The sequence below is a fragment of the Pteropus vampyrus genome, unplaced genomic scaffold, assembly GCF_000151845.1.
Source record: "Pteropus vampyrus isolate Shadow unplaced genomic scaffold, Pvam_2.0 Scaffold46, whole genome shotgun sequence".
Lineage (NCBI taxonomy): Eukaryota > Metazoa > Chordata > Mammalia > Chiroptera > Pteropodidae > Pteropus > Pteropus vampyrus.
The window spans coordinates 6335428-6353673 of NW_011888827.1; the positions used below are offsets into that span (position 1 = coordinate 6335428).

The window sequence follows — 18246 nt, forward strand, 5'->3', positions numbered from 1 at the left end:
GCCTCATGACACAGGTGAACTGCTGGCCAGATGTCTGCTGGAAAAGGGCCTGAAAGATGAAAGTGAGATGGAATGGTGTGCTCCTGGGAACTCAAAAGGCAATCTTTGGTGGCTAGAGTAGCTGGACAAAAGATTTCAGGGGACACACTGCAAGACTGGACCAAATAAAGGACTTGTCGATCAGTGTGTGTGACCTGTCAGTGGATATCATTTTCTTTCTCACAGAGAGGCCCTGGTTCCCTTAAAGTTGTAAACCACACGAATACACTGAACCCTAGCACTTTATTTTGAGGCCTATTTTGGGCAATTTATAAACCTAATAGGCTTGATGGCTTACAGAAACTTGCTTAGAGATGCTTGTTGATTCTTGATTCATAAATGTCACTTAAATTTTGAACATTTGGTATATTTTAGATGGCAAGAAACCAGGGACAAGTCTAATAAACTGGACCTAAATTCGTTTTCCTTTCGAAAGATACTTTTATACCATCTGATTGTGCTGCCAAACTGATAAATGGCAGCCCATCACAGTTTTATAAGTTGATTAACCCTTTATGTGAAGTTTCAGCTTCCTATGTGATTACATTTTGTTTCGCTAGTGTTCTAGCTTCAAAAGAAATGTTAATTATATTTTGTGTTGAGGTCGAGTCTTATCCTGTTTTTTAATTTCCCACTGCCATAAAACACTTCAGAAGGAAAGCAAACTAAGCAGATTAGGAATTAGGCAATCAATTTTAATCAATAAATATGAACAATTGTTTGTTAACCAGTTTTTAAGCAGCCTAAAATAGTCATTTATCAAGAATTCAAAAGATAACATTTTTTTATGCAAAAAATTTTGCCATAAACTTTCCCTCACTTAGAGAATTAGAGGTAATACAAAATTTACTTAGAATAAGGCTTGGAATCTAAAAAGTTCCAGGTATACCTCAAAGCTAAAACAGATTATTTTGCACACAGTGGGCAATACGTAGATTATCTGACAACTAAATGAATGACTGAATGGAGGGAATGCTGAACATCAAGGAATATGATTACTTCTGTTCACATTATGGGCAGGCTTACATCATCTTGTTCCTCCCTGCCTCGCTCTCTCTTGCTTTGCTCTTGTAATTCTCAGGGTCCTTGTCAGCTGGCTTCCAGGGAGGGCTGGAAGAAGGTGCTGGAAGAAGACTCGAGGGCAAAAGGAGAAGTGAAGACAGGGTATTTCTCCATGTCCGAGTCAGCTGGTGTTACCCCATCTCAGGCAGTGGCTTTGTCCTTGCCACGGCTCCATTTTCTCTAACTCCTCAGTGGTCCTAGCTCCCACCAAGCAGCCCCCACCATGGTCCCAACTACCGTGGAGGACCGCAGCTTCTGAACTCAGGGAACCGCACCTCCTCACAGCCCTAGGTGTTAACGGTTTTCATTTATTTGGCTTTGGCTTCTCTCCCATCACCTAATGTGAGTCAATTTCCTCTATTAAATTCCCTCTATTGAAATACTTAGAATGGTTTCCGTTTTCTTGACTGGATCCTGACTGATACATATTAAAATTGTTAAATTATTTCCCCCTCTAACTTATCTGAGAATTACGGCATGAGAATCTGCCCTAAGCCACTGAAAAATCCCTCACACCACACGTTATACCCATTTTCTGCAACAGAAGAGAATGAGTACCCCCTTGGTTGTGTTTTGTCAAGCAGTAGGACTCTCTTTGCCAGGTACGAATGTGACTGACTGTCTACCAACATCGCCACCAATCACAGTGGACACAGCCACGAGTCATCTGCAGAGGTCATTTTTGTTGTATGTACTGTGACAAGAAGAAAAAAATACAAACAAAAAAAATCATAAGAGAAAATTACAAAGTTATCAAATAGATAACACTATAAAAAAAAAAAGTCTCTGAAGATTCATAGAACATAAGACAGCACCAGGAATTTCTTTCCCCTTGAATCAATAAATTTTCCTGAAATTAAAATCCTTTAGAATTTCTGGGTATTTCGAGAGCATTAAAAAAAAAAATCTGATTCATCAATAAATGATCCAGTGCTTTTCGGCTACCATGCACCCCTGGAACGGTTATTTGCAGAAGTAGAGTTCCTTGGTGAGCATGGAGACCACACACGGGATCTGCTTCTTCTCATGGAAATGCGGGTCATCGGACTGAGACTCGAAGTGCCTGGCCACCCTGCCGTTCACTCTGGTGAGGATCTGCAAGATCTCCAGGCTCTTCCCATGTTCGTTCAGGATGGAGCAGAGGGCTTGCACAAACCAGGAGCCACTTCCCGGGTTCCTCCACGAGTAATAGCCTTCAACAGGAGAGGAAGGAGAAGATCGAATCAGCTGACCCGGCCGCGGCTCCACTCACCACTAAGAATGAACTTTTGGTGTTTGGGGCTTCCACGCATGCTTTTCTGAAATTATTTCACTCTCTTCAGCATGCAAGTCCCTCATGAGGATTATGCTGGTGTGCTCGGAGAGCAAACACGTTAGATTCAGAGGGTTGCGTGAAGATAAGCTCAATAAACGCTTTGGGGTTCCGGCATGGATACATGTCAGATACCTAAGTGAGCGTGAGACGAGTTGGCGCATGGAGCTTTCCAAAGCCAATGCTGGGGAATCACTCCGTAACTATAGAACTTAATACCTTTGGGGTGACTGCTACTTCCTAATCTAAGCCTCGAGAGGGAAGTTTGCAGGGGGCCGCAAAGAAGTTTGAGATGCATTCCTGCTGGTAAGGGAGAACTAGAGGCTGCTTCCTGCTGGAGAAATACAGAAGCAAGAGCTGGCTGACAAATAGGCCTTAGGGGCGGAGCCAGGAGAGCCCGCTGCCCTGGGAGGGCCAGCACTCGGGCTGAGGGGTGTGTTTCTCATGGACCACACATTGTCCACGGTGGAGGAAGCTGGCTCTCAGTTTGCCCTGGGTCCTGGCCAGCAGGGTTTCTTAAAGGTGCAATGAAACCTCAGTAAAAAAGAGGCTGGACAAGCACCCTAGAGAGTGGCCAGCACTGAAGGAAGAAATCACAGCGCACAACCAGGAATGGAGATGCAAATCCGAAGGCCAAGGAGGAGTGGGACACTGGTCACCTGGGGACTTGTAAAAACGCCCAAGAGGAACATACCAGTTTTAACTATCTCAATTCCAGTGCACAAGAAGCTAGGTGACCATGGGACCTTAATTTGCCTCCTTCCCTCTCTGCTTTCCTTTCCTCTTTGACCTCGGGAGGATTTAAAAAGAAAGAGATCTGGCAAGTGAGGGAGGCTGTGAGGAAACCGCAGGGTCAAGCCAAGGCCCCTTAGCACCTTGGCGGGGCAGCAGGGCTGATCTGGAACTGGGAGAAATATACAGGCAAGTCAGGTTTGGGGTTTTAGTAACTATCTCAGACTGGGCAACCTGGCTATAGTACAGTGACTGTTTGTGACTTTAAAAGTGACCACGATATTGTCTAATATCTTAGCACGAGCAGCATGGCTAAGGACCCGCTGGTGTTTTTAGCTGGGGGAAGGAAGATCCCATCATCCCCATGCCCCAGTTTAAAAGGACAGTGCGAAACGAAAAGCTGTATTTGGTTTACACGATGAAGCGTGCTGCTTCCTCCCACGGCCAATCGGTCACACTGGTTTGATGAGATTTGGGGCATCATATTATCATTTACAACAATCAGTTCCCCTGGGTTTGTGTTCTCTAACCCCTGTCCTACATGGTCTCTGAGGTAACTATTCTAACAGGCAAATCTCATCCTGTGACTCTTGTACCTAAAATAGTTCCCTTGCACTCTATACCAGGGGAAGTTCAGGCTGCTTAGCACAGCACACCGGGCCCATCGCAGTGGAGCTCCCTGCCTACTCATCCAGGTTTAAACTGTGCCAATGCCCTGTCACACCTTGTGCTGTAATCCCTGTCTCTGTCATGTGAGGACACAGCCATCCACAAACCAGGAAGAAGCCCCTCATCAGAAACCAAACTGGCCAGTGCCATGATCTGGAACCTCTCAGCCTCCAGAACTGTGAGAAACAATTTTCTGGTGTGTAAGCCCCCCAGTCTGTGTTTTGTTTTCTTATAGCAGCCTGAGCCGACTAGCACACCTGTGGTCCAGCCTGGTGAGTTGTGCCAGTGCTCTGGGCAGCTGACCCCTTGGTATGCTGCCTGGTAAGCCACCTCCCTCCCCACTGTTGTTGGAGTTACAGCAGCTCGTTTTTAGAAAAGCCTCTCTCGCCTGCCTCCTGAGAATCTACCCTTCTTCCTTTACCTACCCCAGACCCTGCTCAGGGCCCCTATACCTTACCGCTGGGTCTGTTCAAATAGATGCCCCCATGACACCACCTCCCTCTGAAGAGCAGGAAGACCAAATTATTTCCTTACATCTTAAAACTTGTGAAGAAATCATTCTCACAAAATCCCATCTGTAGATCCTGCCAGAGATGATTTTCCAAATATGCTGCTAATCTATTTACTAATACCTTTGTATCAAGCACTTGACAGGCCACTACTACAGCTGAGAGAATTCCACTTGGGTGATGGTTTTTACCCCAAAGGAAGGCCTTTCATTGAACCGACTCAGGCAAGCACAGAGCTTGATGAATAATGAGCAGGCCTGCTCATTACTGGCACTTCCTGGTACCTGTTTATAGCCTGCAGTGTAAAATAACCTACAGTTATTATAGGGATGATATAGAGGTAAAAGACATGAAAAACACTGTAAATTTAAAGTAATATAAAAAGGCTTGTTCTTATAATTACCAATGATACTGGTAATAATAAATGACAGAATTCTACTTTCTTGGAGAGAAAAGTAAATAGATCCCTGGATGGCCCCCAGAGATGTCCACATTCTAACCAGCTCTGAAGCTGGAGGAAGGGGGCCATAAGCCAAGGAATGCAGGAGGCTCTAATGTGCCGGAAAAAGCAAGGATGTGGATTTTCACCCCTAGAGCCTCCAGGAAGAATGCAGCCCTGCCAACCCGATTTGGAAGTCTGACCTCCAGACCCGTACGATCACGTATTTGTACGTGTTCAGTCAGCCACTGTGTTTGCGGTAATTTATCACTGCGGCATTTTGATGGTAGAATGGTGTGATCCAGTTAGCAGATGACAGATTTGATACCTGGAACTGTGGAGTAGGCGAAGAGAAAGTCGGCCTCCACTGGGATCTTGTATCGAGGATTGGCATCTGTGTCATTGATAGGACCTGAGTCGGCCTGGATCCCATCATCAAGCTCTGTCCCCCGGCATGCCTAAATGTCAAAGCAGACGTCACTCCACGGAGTTGAGAACAGAAATGTATGTGCTGTTCACTGCTGTGTCCCAGTGCCTGGAACTGTGCTTGGCATATATTAGGGGTTTGATGGTAATCTGATGAATGAATGACCAAGTGAATGAATGCTGAATTGAATTCGTCAGCCAAGCCAGTAAAAGTACTGTAATGTCTTAAAAAAAACCTTCATGATCTGCGATCTGAAGCAAATACAGACGCCAAGTGTTTAGAGGTAGAAAACAAAACCCAAATTTGTACAGCCCAGCTGAAGCGGCACATGGATTTGTAAAAATGATGCAATCCAAGTCACTCTGTGATCTTTTCCCATTTTCAAGTGTACTGGCTTTGAAAGGGGATTACCTGAATGAAGAAGAGTTTGGGTTTCTCTAAAAGTGTCTTGCATTTGTCCCCCCTAAAATGGACCGTCAAGTCCTTTATTGCTATCATGCCGTCTGTTCCATAAATTAAGTTTTCTTCTCCGTGGCTTAATAAGATGCAGGCGAAGCAGGCTGCATTTCTGTGGTCTTCTTCAGAAGCTGCAAGCAAGGGATTTGAACATTGAAAAGTTAAAACATGAGTCCCGTGGGACCTCAGGAGTCTTTAAAAGAGGAGAGACCCTTCTGGAGAGAAGGACCAGTGGAGAGCAATTAGAGGAAAGGAATTCTAGAATTCTCACTCAAGTCTGAAACCAGAAAGGAGCTGCCTCATGAGGAAGTGAGCCCCAGGTGTGGGAGCGGTTCGAGAAGCTGCTGGGAAACAGCATTTTAGGGTGCTGATGGGGCGGCCCTGCTGTTTGTTAGGTCTGTGACACTGGGCAAATTCCTTTGGCATTCGGTGTGTTGGTTTCCTTGTCTACAAAATGGAAACAATATACTTATTAAATGAGTTAATATTTGTAAGGCAGGCCATGTAGTAAGTGTCATGCAAGGACTTGTTAAAGAAAATAAAACATCATGCTAAGCGAAATGAGCCAGTCACTGAAGGACAAACACTTGAATATGTCTACTTAATGATGAACCTAGAGGAGTCACATTCACAGAGGCGGAAAGCAGAATGGTGGCTGCCAGGGTCTGGGGGAGGGAGTGAAGCGGTTCTGAGGTTTATGGGGATTATTCTTCTCTACCTGCCACCAGGGAAAAGTTTATCCTTCAACTCTGTTCTGGGAAGAATAATATAGATTTTTTTTTTTTTTTTTTACCTCCCTAGGAATTAGCCTTTTGAAATTGAGACCATTCTGCAGATATAGAACCTATTTTTCTTGCTGTCATGTGAGCTTATTTAAAGGGAGAGATCTAAGTTTCCTGAACTAGAACTCCTACCCCAGAGACAGGTATGGAGTGGGCTGGAGAAAGAAAAGGCTTCCATGCTGTAATCTCTGTGTCCTGGGAGAGTGTCCTTCCAAGACCAGCTGGGACCCTGTGCCTCTTGGGAGCAGGAAAAAGAGAGAGAGGGGAGAGGGTGGGCACCCACCTTGTTTTAACAGATTTTGCATCTTGGCACAAGAACAGTCATTATGGACGACCACGTCGAAACCCAGGTTTCGGAAACACTTGAAAAGAGCCTCGGCATCTTTGTCCGTTCCGTTCCGGACGCCCATACCTGTGGGCATCAAGCACCGTCCATGATGAGTAATCCCTGGCTGAGCACTGTGCACTGGCATCAACCAGTCAGGTGCCAAGTGCAGCTAAGAGCTAACCCTCAGCTCCAGTCAAGGCCAAATAGTTCCCCTCGATTCTTAGCCCTTTGCTCCAAGTCCCACATCAGCTAATGCACACAGGGGGATCTCAGACTGAAAGTCTCTGATTTCTCTGCATCCTTTTCTCCTGGACATGAGAATACCATCCATGGAGAGGCTGTCTGCCACAGCAAATGGGCACAGCACTCTCTGCTGAATGTCTGATACAAGTCTTAACACAAGCTGAAGAAACTGGAAGGGAACAGGTCATGTCCCAAATACCTACCTGTCGATCTGTCGAAGTTCTTGTTGTTTATTATGATGCATTTGCCCACCTTCTCAAAATTCATGTTATACTGATATGTAGGCACTTGGTCCCGGGTGGTCTTGACTGGCTTCTCAGAGGCATTTTTCTTCTTACTGGGGAAATATAAAGCCAGTCAGTAGCTATGGAAGAAGTTTGGACAATAACGGCCTCTTGAATTTACTAGCATAAAAGGGGCGCCCAGGAAGGCTGTAATATCTGTGAAGAAAAGATCAGGCGTAGACAGATGGCTCTGTTTAATTGTCACATTTAATAGGAACATGAATCTTAATTTCATTGGTTGCCAGAGAAATGCAAATTAGAATCCTACTGTGAGACCAGAATGGCTACAATGTGTTGGTGACCATGCACAGCACCTAGAATTGTCACATATCGTTAGTGAGAGCCTACTTTGTACATGCATTGCAAAAAACTGCGGAATCTACTAAAACTGAACCTAAACATATCTTATGACAGAGCAATTCTGCACTTGGGGATATACCCCGAAGTGAGCAAATGTGTTTTACCGAAAGACAGCTCCACACATGTGCACGGCCCCAAACAGGAAAGAGTCCAAATGTCCAGTTGCGGTAGCAAAGATACATTTTAAAATTTTTATATAAGGCAACACTAGGTAACCATGAGAATAAACAAGCCATGACAACACAAAGCCCCATGAATGAATCTCTCACAAGAGCAATACTGAGTGAAATAACCAATACGCAAACAGAGAACTATAGTCGGACTTACTTTTTATATATAAAGTTCAAGAAAATACCTGGTATTAGAAGCTGGGAGGTGGCTTTCTTGATGGTGGGAGGGTTAGCGACTAGAAGGGACTTTAGGGACTTTCTTGGATGCTGGTTATACTTTGTTGTTCTGGATATGGGTGCTGGTTACGTGGGTGTGTCAGTTAATGAAAAGTCATTAGTGTGTCCTCTTTTCTCAGTGGATGTTATAATTTAATTACATGTAGAGGGAAAAAAGGAACAGCAATTTAAAAAAGAAAAGCAGATCCTTTCCAATCTCCAGATGCTGACGTCCAGGTTACCAAAAGTCTAGCACCTAAGCACTGAGGTATTACTGAGAAAACGGAGGAAAAAAATGTCAAATGTGAGTGCAGAGAAGCCTTGCTAGTCATCCACTTGAATGTAAATTCCATGGAAGAAGAGATTTCTAAAATCTGTTCTGAAAAAATCATTGAATCCCCAGCACCTAGAACAATGCCTGGCACAGAAGTTGCTCAATATGTATTTGCTATAAAGTACAGACCAATATCCCTCGAGAAAATGCAAAAAGCAAAAATCCTTAAGAGAATATCAGCAGTTGAATTCAGCAATCTAAAAACGAGATTATAAACCACGGCCGAGTGTGACTGATCCAAGGAATACGAGGCTGGTTTAATAGCCAAAAAGCAATGAGTGTAATCCATCATATTAATAAAGGAAAAAACCATATGATCAATTTGATATACGTGGAAAAAGCATTTGACAAAATCCAATACCCTGTTAAAATAAATATGCTACATAAACCAGGATTACAATGAAACTAACTCAACCTGTAAAGAGCATTTATGAAAAACCCACAGCTAATATCATACGCGATGATGACAGATTGAATGCTTTTCCTCTAAGATCAAGAACAAGTCAAATATGTCCACTCTTGCCACTTCTATTAAATGCTGTACAAGAGTTCTAGTCAGGGGAATTAGGTTAAAAAATGTGTTAGATGAATGAATGAATGAATGAATGCAGTCTTATTTCCTCATTTTTCAGATATGAAAATTGAGGTCCACAGAGAGGCAGAAAGTTGTCCAAGATCACCTAGCTAGTGACTGGCAAAGTGATACCATCGCCTAGACCCCAGACTTCAATGTCAGCCAGAGTTCCAGAGCCCTATGCCCTTGAAGAGTTGTTAGAATGATTCATCCACCATTCTCTCCAAGCTCTCATTAGAAGTTGGAAGTAAAGTTAAAGCGAAAACTAAGCTTGTTACTTGACAACTGTGGATCCAAAGGTATTTCACTCTGAGTTTTCATTGAACCTTATATGTTAGAGTTTTTCTCAGAATCTCTGAAAGGACATGGCCTTCCTTTTGCCCCCTCCTACCCTGGTCCAGATTACAGATTCTCTCTGAATCATGAAATTTCAGATTCCTTATTGCTATTTTTCAACTTCAAACAGGACTCTAGCCTCCACTTTTATACAGCCAGATTTCTTCCACGATATTTTTAAAATAAAAATACCCTGAATCTGTTCTCCTAAGTTCTCCCTCTCTTTGTTTGCTGTCTGTTTACAGGGGTGATGCCAGTTTCTCTTCATGCCTCTTCCCCCAGAGACGCAGCACAAAGAGCACTGGACTTGGGGTCAGAGGTCTGTATTCATCCACCTGTGTGACCTAGGTCAGTGAGTATCTGCCTTTCACAGAGCATCAACTTCTTCTCCTAGAAAATGGAGCCTCTGTAACTGTCACAAAATTAGATGGGGGACTCGGTGGGAGCAGGTACCCCATGGAGCCTTCTCCCCTCCCAGGCCTCCACTAAAGCTCCGAGGAGTTGAATGCCATCGAAGTGAGTTTCTGCATTTTTCAGGGACATGCCATGTGGGAAGGAGTAGGATTTACTTACTCCCTTACTGCTGCTCTGTCAGTGATGCCTACTGACAGTGTCCCTGGCTCACTTTAAAATATCTGTGCACAGCCTTTCATATAAATGCAGAATCTTCGGTCTTCAATTGACGCCCCTAAGGTAGGTCGAGGGGACATAATCATACCCATTGTATAGATAATAATAACGGCAACTAACATTTGTTAGTGCTTACTATGTGCTGGGAACTTGTTAAATTCTCACATGCATTCTCTCATTGACTCCTGACAGGTCTTCAGGTCATTTAAGGCCATTTAGGGACCCTAATAAGTTAGAGTAGCAGTGAGTCCGGCAGGCTGGAGGGCAGTTTATGCACTAAAGCCCCTTCAGAGAAAAAATCCTACTTCTAGCTTCTGCAGTAAAGACCATTTTATAACAACTTGTACAACGATATCTGAGTAATAAACAAACTGTGACGTTTTCAAGTTGCTATTTGCCCATCCTCAACGATGAGCAAAATGAAACCTGTGAGCAAGCATCCTTTATATGAAAAACAGTCTTGGATATAAGTCACATGAAAAAAAAAAAAAGGACTCTGCTTCTATCACAAGAGAATATGGAAAATTAACTGTTTTTTTTTTTTTTTTAAAGAACGCCATAGGGGAATAAAGATATATATGCTTAAAGAAAATACTTCCCATGGTTACCAAAGTACCTTAAAATTGAATATTAAATGTGCTTGGAAAACATCTCAAAAAGGAGGTAAGAAAAATTTCCCTTATTTATCGTGCCCCTCACTTGAGCTCTTAATTTTCAAAATGAACTTAAGAATTGCTTCCTCCTTCTGGATTTGAGTGAGTCACTATTCATTTTTATTTCTAAGCAAAATAGCTTTTTATTAAAACCTGGCATTCCCAGACCACAGAAGTGTACAAGAGAGTGATTATCAATTTGCTCCCATTGAATTCATCCTCCTAAGAGGCACTGGCCTTGGAAAAATCCCATCTGTGTCTTAACTTTGGGGGAACAAACCTGATGATCACTTAAAGCATGAAAACTCGAGAGACAAATACAAGGAGGAAATGACTGTCAAGAAGGCATCCGAGAAAAAGCCCCGGCAGAAAAAAAAGAGTGGACTGAAGTCCATTGCATAGAGGTGAGTCAGAGTCCAAGGGATCAGCCTGCCGCCCAACAGTTGTGAGGCTTTGGGACTCCTTCTGGGGATTCTGTCTTTCACTTCCTTCTCCCTTTGAGACTCCCGTGAGAGCAGTGCCATTACTGCCATTTTGTCAATTCTTGTTGCAAGGCTGCTGCAGAGGTATTAATTATGACCTCTGATTTAGGAAGGGAACTGGTTTCTGAGAGGCAAATATGCTAGCGTAGACTCCAGCTACTGATTCTGCAGGAACATGGGATGATTGCTTTGCTCAAGTATTTCTTTTGTGTGTGACATCTAATGCCATTTGGAAATGCTTCTGGACCCACAAGTTTTCTTCCTGTTTCCCACTGCCTTTCTTATTTCCGATTTTGAACCTTAAGAGCATAGCATCCCTCAATTAAAAGACCTGGCTGGCAAGACATACATTTATTCAATTAGACCCTCACTCCCATAATGACCAACAGGACAGGTATGAAGATCCAGTTTAGCCTCCACTTTCTGGTTGGACCATAAAGGGCAGGGTCTTTAATCAAAACCACAGAGTACTGTGAAAAAGAATGAGGAAGTTCTTTCTGCCTCTGTGTGTGTGTTGCGTAGGAGGTGTTAAGTACGGAACAAAAGACCAGAACAATGAGGGCAATATACTCATGTTTTGGGAAAAAAGTGAGGGGACCATATAATATCTTTATATTTGCTTGTATTTGCATAAAGAAACTCTTGAAGGAATATAATGGATAAACCCATGGATTCCAGGCCTGGACCAGCTGGGTGTAAAACCCTGCTCCGCCACACAGCTGAGTAATCATGGGCAAGGTTCTTAACCCCTCCGTGCTTTAGCTTCCTCGTTCGTAAAAAGGACAAAATTACAGCATCTGCTTCAGAGCTTGTAAACAAGTTAATATTCACAAAGTACACAGAACACTGTGTGACATGCAGTAAGCGGCAAGTAAATGTCATTGTTATTACTGATGTTATTATTGTATATCATTGAAAACGGTTACCTGTATTATTATGGGGGGCCGGGAGCAGGACGGCAGGAAGGAGTGGGAGAAAGAATTTTGACTGTATCCCTTTGTCAGTATGTCAGTATACGTGAATGAGTTAATTATTCCAAAGACTGAATTATTAAAATGATTAATAATAGTAAAAACTCCTTTGCAAATGGATTTCAAGATCTGGCCTATTTTAAAGATTATTAGAGTCACAGCTTTTTGTATTAATTGTTGTAAAGGCTCCCTAGACATTCTGTTTTTGTTTTTCGCTGTGGTTTTCCCCCTCTCCTCAGCCTTTTAAACTTCTTACTCCTCTATGTGTCACTAATAACAACAATAATAGTTTTGATAACTTTTGATCACTTACCACTTTTCATATCATATCTCATAGAATCTTTACAACTCTGTGAGGCACTAACCCCATTTCCTAGAAAAATATTAAATCAGCTTGTCCAAGATCACAAGGCTAGACATAGGTAGAGCCCGGGATTATTCTGATGCCTAACACCAAGCTCCTTAGTCCAGCATTTCCTGCCTCTGTTAAAATTCAGAGTCCCAGGTCTCTCCTTAGACAGAATTGATGTCTTGGGCCAGGCCTGGGCGTTTTCCTGCAGATGCTCATGTCCTCTGAAGTTTGAGGGTGTCGGCACTAGCCTGGCTGCCCATTCCATGGGCCATTCTGGCTCTAACCTTACACTGCGATCTCTACTCTTGTTTCAAGTCCCACATCTACTCCTGGAGCCAATGGAAGCAGAAGTCTTGCTTGGCCATTCCCACTCCTGGGCAGGGTCGAGAGCACCAGCTCACTCAATCCTATCAAACGCCACTGTCCAAACGGGTGCAGCCTCTGGGCCCCTTGGCTCTTGGCCAGAAGGACAAACAAGATGTGCCTTGGGAGGTGTAGCCTTGTGGAAGATGCTCCTGGGCAGCAGCCGGGTGCATTTAGGGTCATGCATCTGAGATCTACAACTCTCCATGAAACTTGCAAGGTCTCCCAGGGATGGCAGTCGAGTTGAACATTAAACTGAAATTCCTTTATCGACACAACGAAAACGCTTCCGGGAAATGCCACTCTGCCTACAATGCCAGCCTTATTCTCCCTGCTTTGCATAAAGTTGGTGGGTCCTCGGCACAACCTTAGCGGAGTGGTGACTTGCCCTCAGCACAGTCAGGGCGGGGGGTGGGGGTGGGTAGGCTGCGCGATCCCAGTGCCAGCGGCTCATAAAGAGTTACCGTCTGTTTGGAAAGCAAGTGCCAGTGCCCAGCAGATCATCAGATAAACAACTGCTCTTGGGAAGGAGCAAGGGCCTCAAGGGCTCCACAGAGATTGTGCTAATTAGCCAATGGCAGGAAGGTGGCAACAGTCCACAGCTCAGGAGGGCAGGCTCTCCCAGGGGTGGGGGCCGGGAGCGAATGAGAAGCGTAATAAGCAGCTTTCAAAGATCCAGATTAGAAACTTCTTCAGCTGGCGATCATCCCCGAGAGAGATTTTCTGAAAGTGGCTGTTCCTGTTGTTCCAGTTTCACAGGGCCTTTCTGCAGAAGATGCTGGGACCAAGGAGAACTTCTGTGACAGACCCGATAGGTGGGCATGCTGAGTCTTTCAAATCCAGGTCACTGAGAACCATTTTTTTCTCCTAAATCTGATAAATGGTACAAATGGTAGAGGAACCACTTCAGATATTCCCTAAGTCACCAGGAATAAGTATCACTGTTAATGATCGATGTTAATAATTATTATCTCATTCATTCCACAAAGTCCAGATGAGAGGCATGGAAAAACATAGCAAATAAAAGCTGGCCTGGGTATTTTTTAAGCCAGATTCGATCATTTCCCTTTCTACGCCCCCCTCCCTTTTTTTTCTCCTTCTCTTGCTAACTCTCTGCTGATAACTTAGCTTTTACCTTGGCCTTTTTCACACAGCAGAAGACTTGGGCCAAGATTACTGTGCTGAGAAGAAACACACGATTCTTGTTTTGGAACCTGCTGCTCAGTGCAAGGCTCATGATAAACCAGACTAGTGAATCAAAAGTTCTAAATCCTCTTAAAGGCTCATGTGTTCCACAATTGGCTACAGATTTTAAAAAATAAATCTCACCAGAAATCACTGTTTAGGGCCAGATGAGCAAGATTACAACAACTACGATCGCCTGGTAGAATGACTTAGTAAGTGCATTTAAATGCACGAAAATACAACAGGCAGTTAATTTACAGGAGCAGGTTGGTTCATTATGACTTTTCCTAACCATCTGGACTCTTTCTGGAGCGTTGTATTTCCTCACCGATATGGGCAAGTACCATTATCTTCATCCTCCAGAAGCGTTCAAATAAGCTCAGATCTCTGCTAGAACACAGATAATGCCAGCATCGATCATCAGGAAGGAGCTAGATTATCCTAACTTCTTAGGTAGAGTGCCATTTTTTGGAGCCTCGAATTTCAAAATCAAGTGGCAAAAAATCACAACCAAGCTCTGATGGTTATTTATAATTAAGAGACTTCCTTGAACAGTCTACAGCAACTTGTACCAGAAAACATTACTATTAGAATAAAAATATTCTGCCTACTTTACAAAGAAGTGAAAAATCTCAGAAAGTGCACAATGAACTTTATAATCCACTCTGGGTGCAAGTGTAATTTCTCCCATCACTGGAGTGAATAAATACAGGTTTTATCCTCTTACAGATCCCCTAGGCTGCTCAAAACATGAATTACACCCTTCTAAATTTGGAAGGATGATAAGCTTGCAAACCCACCCCCGATTTATCTCTAAAGAATCTCCATGAATAGGATTCCCAGTAGCTCCATCGGGGTGCAGACATTCGTCAGCATGAAAGTAAACACACCCCCAAGCACACGCTTCCCCAGGGCTGTTTCATTCGGAACCAGAGCTCTGGTTTTCTTAGTTGCTTTGTCTAAATATTTTTGGGATGATTCATTCATGGTTTAACATTTCAACAGAGGGCATCCCCAACAGTCCTCACATACCAAGGCACAGAGCAAGGCTGAGAGGAAAGGAAAGAGAGGAGGCAGTACCTTGTGTCTCCATCCACAAGCACCCCCCTTTGCATCAGAACGAGGCTTCGCCCTGTGATGACGGGCAGCGAGTTTCCCTCTTCTCTGTAATAATAAAAACTCAACATGCTCAGAGCTCAGCAGGAGAGAGGAGACTGGCACAGCCCGCCTGGCCCTGAAGGCCCGTGACTGAATCAGCAGTGAGCTGCCCGCTGGACTTTTCCATAGGACCATTCACAGTGGGGCTGGGAAAGTCACACTGGCCTCCCCCTTCTCTGCTGACCGGCAGAAATGCCCAGGCTCCACATTGCAGCATCCTCCCCACCCCAGGACAGCTCCCCAGAGACAAAAAGACTTTCTATGAGCACGAGGTCCAAGGGAAAAAGGACCCAGATCTCCACCGAGATGCATCCAGTAGCACCATCTTTAAGAACAAAAAGCAGGAGACAGAGAACTGAGCAGAATAAAATCTTACACAGCTGTTGAAAGTGATGAGCATGCAGAGGCGGGTGACCCACCGAAGTGCCCGTTCTACACAAGGTGGCAAAACAGTACACGCAGAAATTGCAACATATGTCAAATGATATATAAGGATGTGAACAAAAACGGGAAGTGAGTTTGTGGTGATCAAACAGTTCGGATTCATTAAGTTATTTCCTTATAGAAGTACTCAAGGTAGTAAGATAAAAAATACAATAAAAGATTAGAAAGGCATCCCAGATACCTAAATGTTCACATGAGGCATATAAATGTTTTTCAGTGGTCTTGAGTAAAGTGAATGATCCGGGAGTTAGTCCAGTTTCCCATCTCACACCTCCAAATGCAAAGGGGAAAATGTGAACACATAAACACCAAACATTTATCTAAGCAAACAGCTCAGCTAGGCTTTTCTCAGTTTCCTGGTTTAAGGTCACAGTCAGTGAGAGGTACAAAGCTGATGAAATGAAGTTGTAACACCTGCTACCCTGGGCAAATCTAATCATTTTCATCCTTAGGTCTGTGAACAAGAGAGAAAAGTGGCTCTTTACATTTTCCTCTGAAACGGTTTGCATAAATACATTTATATTGGAAAACAATTTAAAATAGGCTAAGGAGAAAAAGACAAGACTCCCCCAAACTTTTATTCCCCTTCACATTTCCCTCTTACTCCTGAAAAAAGGAGCAGAGAGATCTCTGACAATAAAAATCGACAAAGGACTTAAAAAAATCATCCAGGAGAAATAAAGGCCGAAATCCAATTAAAAAACCCAAAAACGAAGGAAAAGGAAAAGGAAGGCCGGAAGAAGGCCCCAAAAATTAAAAAAAGTTAAAAAACTCAACCCTCCTTCCTAAAAAAACAACCTGGCCAACCTTGGCAACTGCAACCGAGCAAGGGTCAAAACCAACAAAACAAAAGCCCGCCAAAAAAAAAACCAAAAACCCCAACAAACCCCAAGCCAAAAAAAGCAAAGCCAATAAGCAAAATTAAGAACTGGGAACAACTGTTCCCTTGAGAAGCAACAGGTCTTATTTTCATAGTACTTTTCTATTACTAGACTTAATTTTATACTAACAGTGTTTTAAAATTTCTGTTACTATAAAAACCTTATCATCTACTTCCATTCCTCACTTTTTCTTTTAACCGTAGAGCTTATTTTTTCCCCACCAGAAGAGCTAGAACTTATAATCAACGGAGGTATTCTATACATTTATACGGTGTCAAAGTTTCTTGACCTTGTGACCATGTCCTGGAGGCGTGGCTCATTGTTCTTGAAATGTGCGCTTGGCCTTCTTTATCAGAAAGTCCACGGCCAGCCCTGTTGGAACAGCTGTCCATATATCATCTCTCAGATGAAGTGAGGCAGAAAGGAAATACTTTCCATGAAAAATTAAATTTGCTGACCCACTTGGGTAGAAGAAAAACCGCTCTGCTGGTTTTATGAGGATTAATGTAGCTGAACCGTTTCATGCCTCTGCAGTTGTGAGTGAGCACTAGACGCCCAAGTCTTGGTCCTGGTACTGCTGGGTGACTCTGGGTAAATCACTTTCCCTCTCTGGTCTTAACTTCCCTTGATCATTATGGAAGGGACTGAATGAATCATCTTTTAAGGGGTCTTCCAATTTTAACATACGATTCTATGATTTCTTCCTCATTGGATAGTTCGGCAAGCTGACAATTACTTTAATTCTTAAGACGATCCATCCATTTGATGGGTATTCATATCCCTATTATGTGGATGAGGAAACTGAGGCTCAATAAGGTCAAAAGACTTGCTATCATCTCCCAATTGGTGAGCAGGTGGCAGGACCAGGATCTGAACCTGGTGGTCCAACTCCATTCCACCACTGTTGTCATTTTAAGTGGTATCATCACTGCCTTAAATGCAGCACTAAATCTTATCGCTATACGTGAATTTGGGAGACAGGCATCCAGTATTCCAGAATCTGGATTTAAAGGCTCCCTTTATTAAAAAGTAAACACCTTGTATAAGTTTTAATGTTCCTTTCCTTTTAGGGGTCCCAGACCTGGCCTCTTTCAATCACAGGTGTGACTGAACGACTTTCACTTAATTGAGAACATATTTCTTGGAGCGAGTTAAGGCCTGCTTTCTTTCCTTTCTCCCCTCCAATTCCAAAGCATCGCTTCTTATGAAACACTTTTGTCCTCCTTCTCCAAAGGAAAAGGCAAGACACCTGGATCTTTCTCATAATTACAAATAACCCATTTTTTTTTTTTTTTAATAGGGATCTGTTTACATATAACACTTACTGGTGGAGAAACCCAAGTTGCCAGCCAGGGGAAAGCGGAATCACAACCAAGTAGCATTTATTAAACACATTCCAAAAGGACACAGGTTGGAATGCAAAGATGATTTAGAGGAGAAAGCCTACGTCATCTGAGCCAGTGCCTCAAAATCGGGAGTTTATCGAGTCCTGAAAACCAGCCTTTCTCCTGCCCTCTGCATTCAGGAACTGGAAGGATAAACAAACGCCTGGGCAGGAACAAACAGATTCCAACAAGGCCCTGGGGAAATCTGAGAGTATGGGAAATCTGTCGGGCTACTTTGTTTTTTATTTCCTTTAATATTGTCCTTGAGCAGAACTCAGAAATGAGACTGACTTCACAGCTGACATGTTTGTTCTTGGGTGAGGCCATCATCCGGGATGCCGAAATATAAGACCAGGGCTTGGGCTTGGACCTACAGCAGCTCCCAGTGATGGTACCAGGACAAAACTCTCCCCATCCAAGGGCCTCCACCCACTTTCCCAGAACTTGGGCTGTGTGTTCCCACGGGGTCC

General features: G+C 43.5%; 1 protein-coding gene across 6 annotated transcripts in view; it reads right to left on the bottom strand.

The window, feature by feature from the left end:
• Positions 1-713: 713 nt before the first annotated feature.
• The window catches only part of CASP7 (caspase 7), a 29637-nt gene continuing 12104 nt past the window's right edge, over positions 714-18246 (bottom strand). For 3 of the 6 annotated variants that reach the window (XM_011359269.2, XM_023530118.1, XM_011359270.2), the window contains exons 3-8: positions 17713-17715; positions 7202-7335; positions 6711-6839; positions 5601-5776; positions 5091-5220; positions 714-2294 (exon numbers count right to left, since the gene is read on the bottom strand). In XM_011359269.2, the coding sequence (XP_011357571.1) occupies positions 2065-2294; positions 5091-5220; positions 5601-5776; positions 6711-6839; positions 7202-7335; positions 17713-17715 (802 nt within the window). In that variant the 3' untranslated portion in view covers positions 714-2064. Of the gene's footprint in view, positions 2295-5090; positions 5221-5600; positions 5777-6710; positions 6840-7201; positions 7336-12489; positions 12533-17712; positions 17716-18246 lie in introns of those variants that run through there. The other 3 variants (XM_011359271.2, XM_023530119.1, XM_023530120.1) reach the window with 2 other exon arrangements.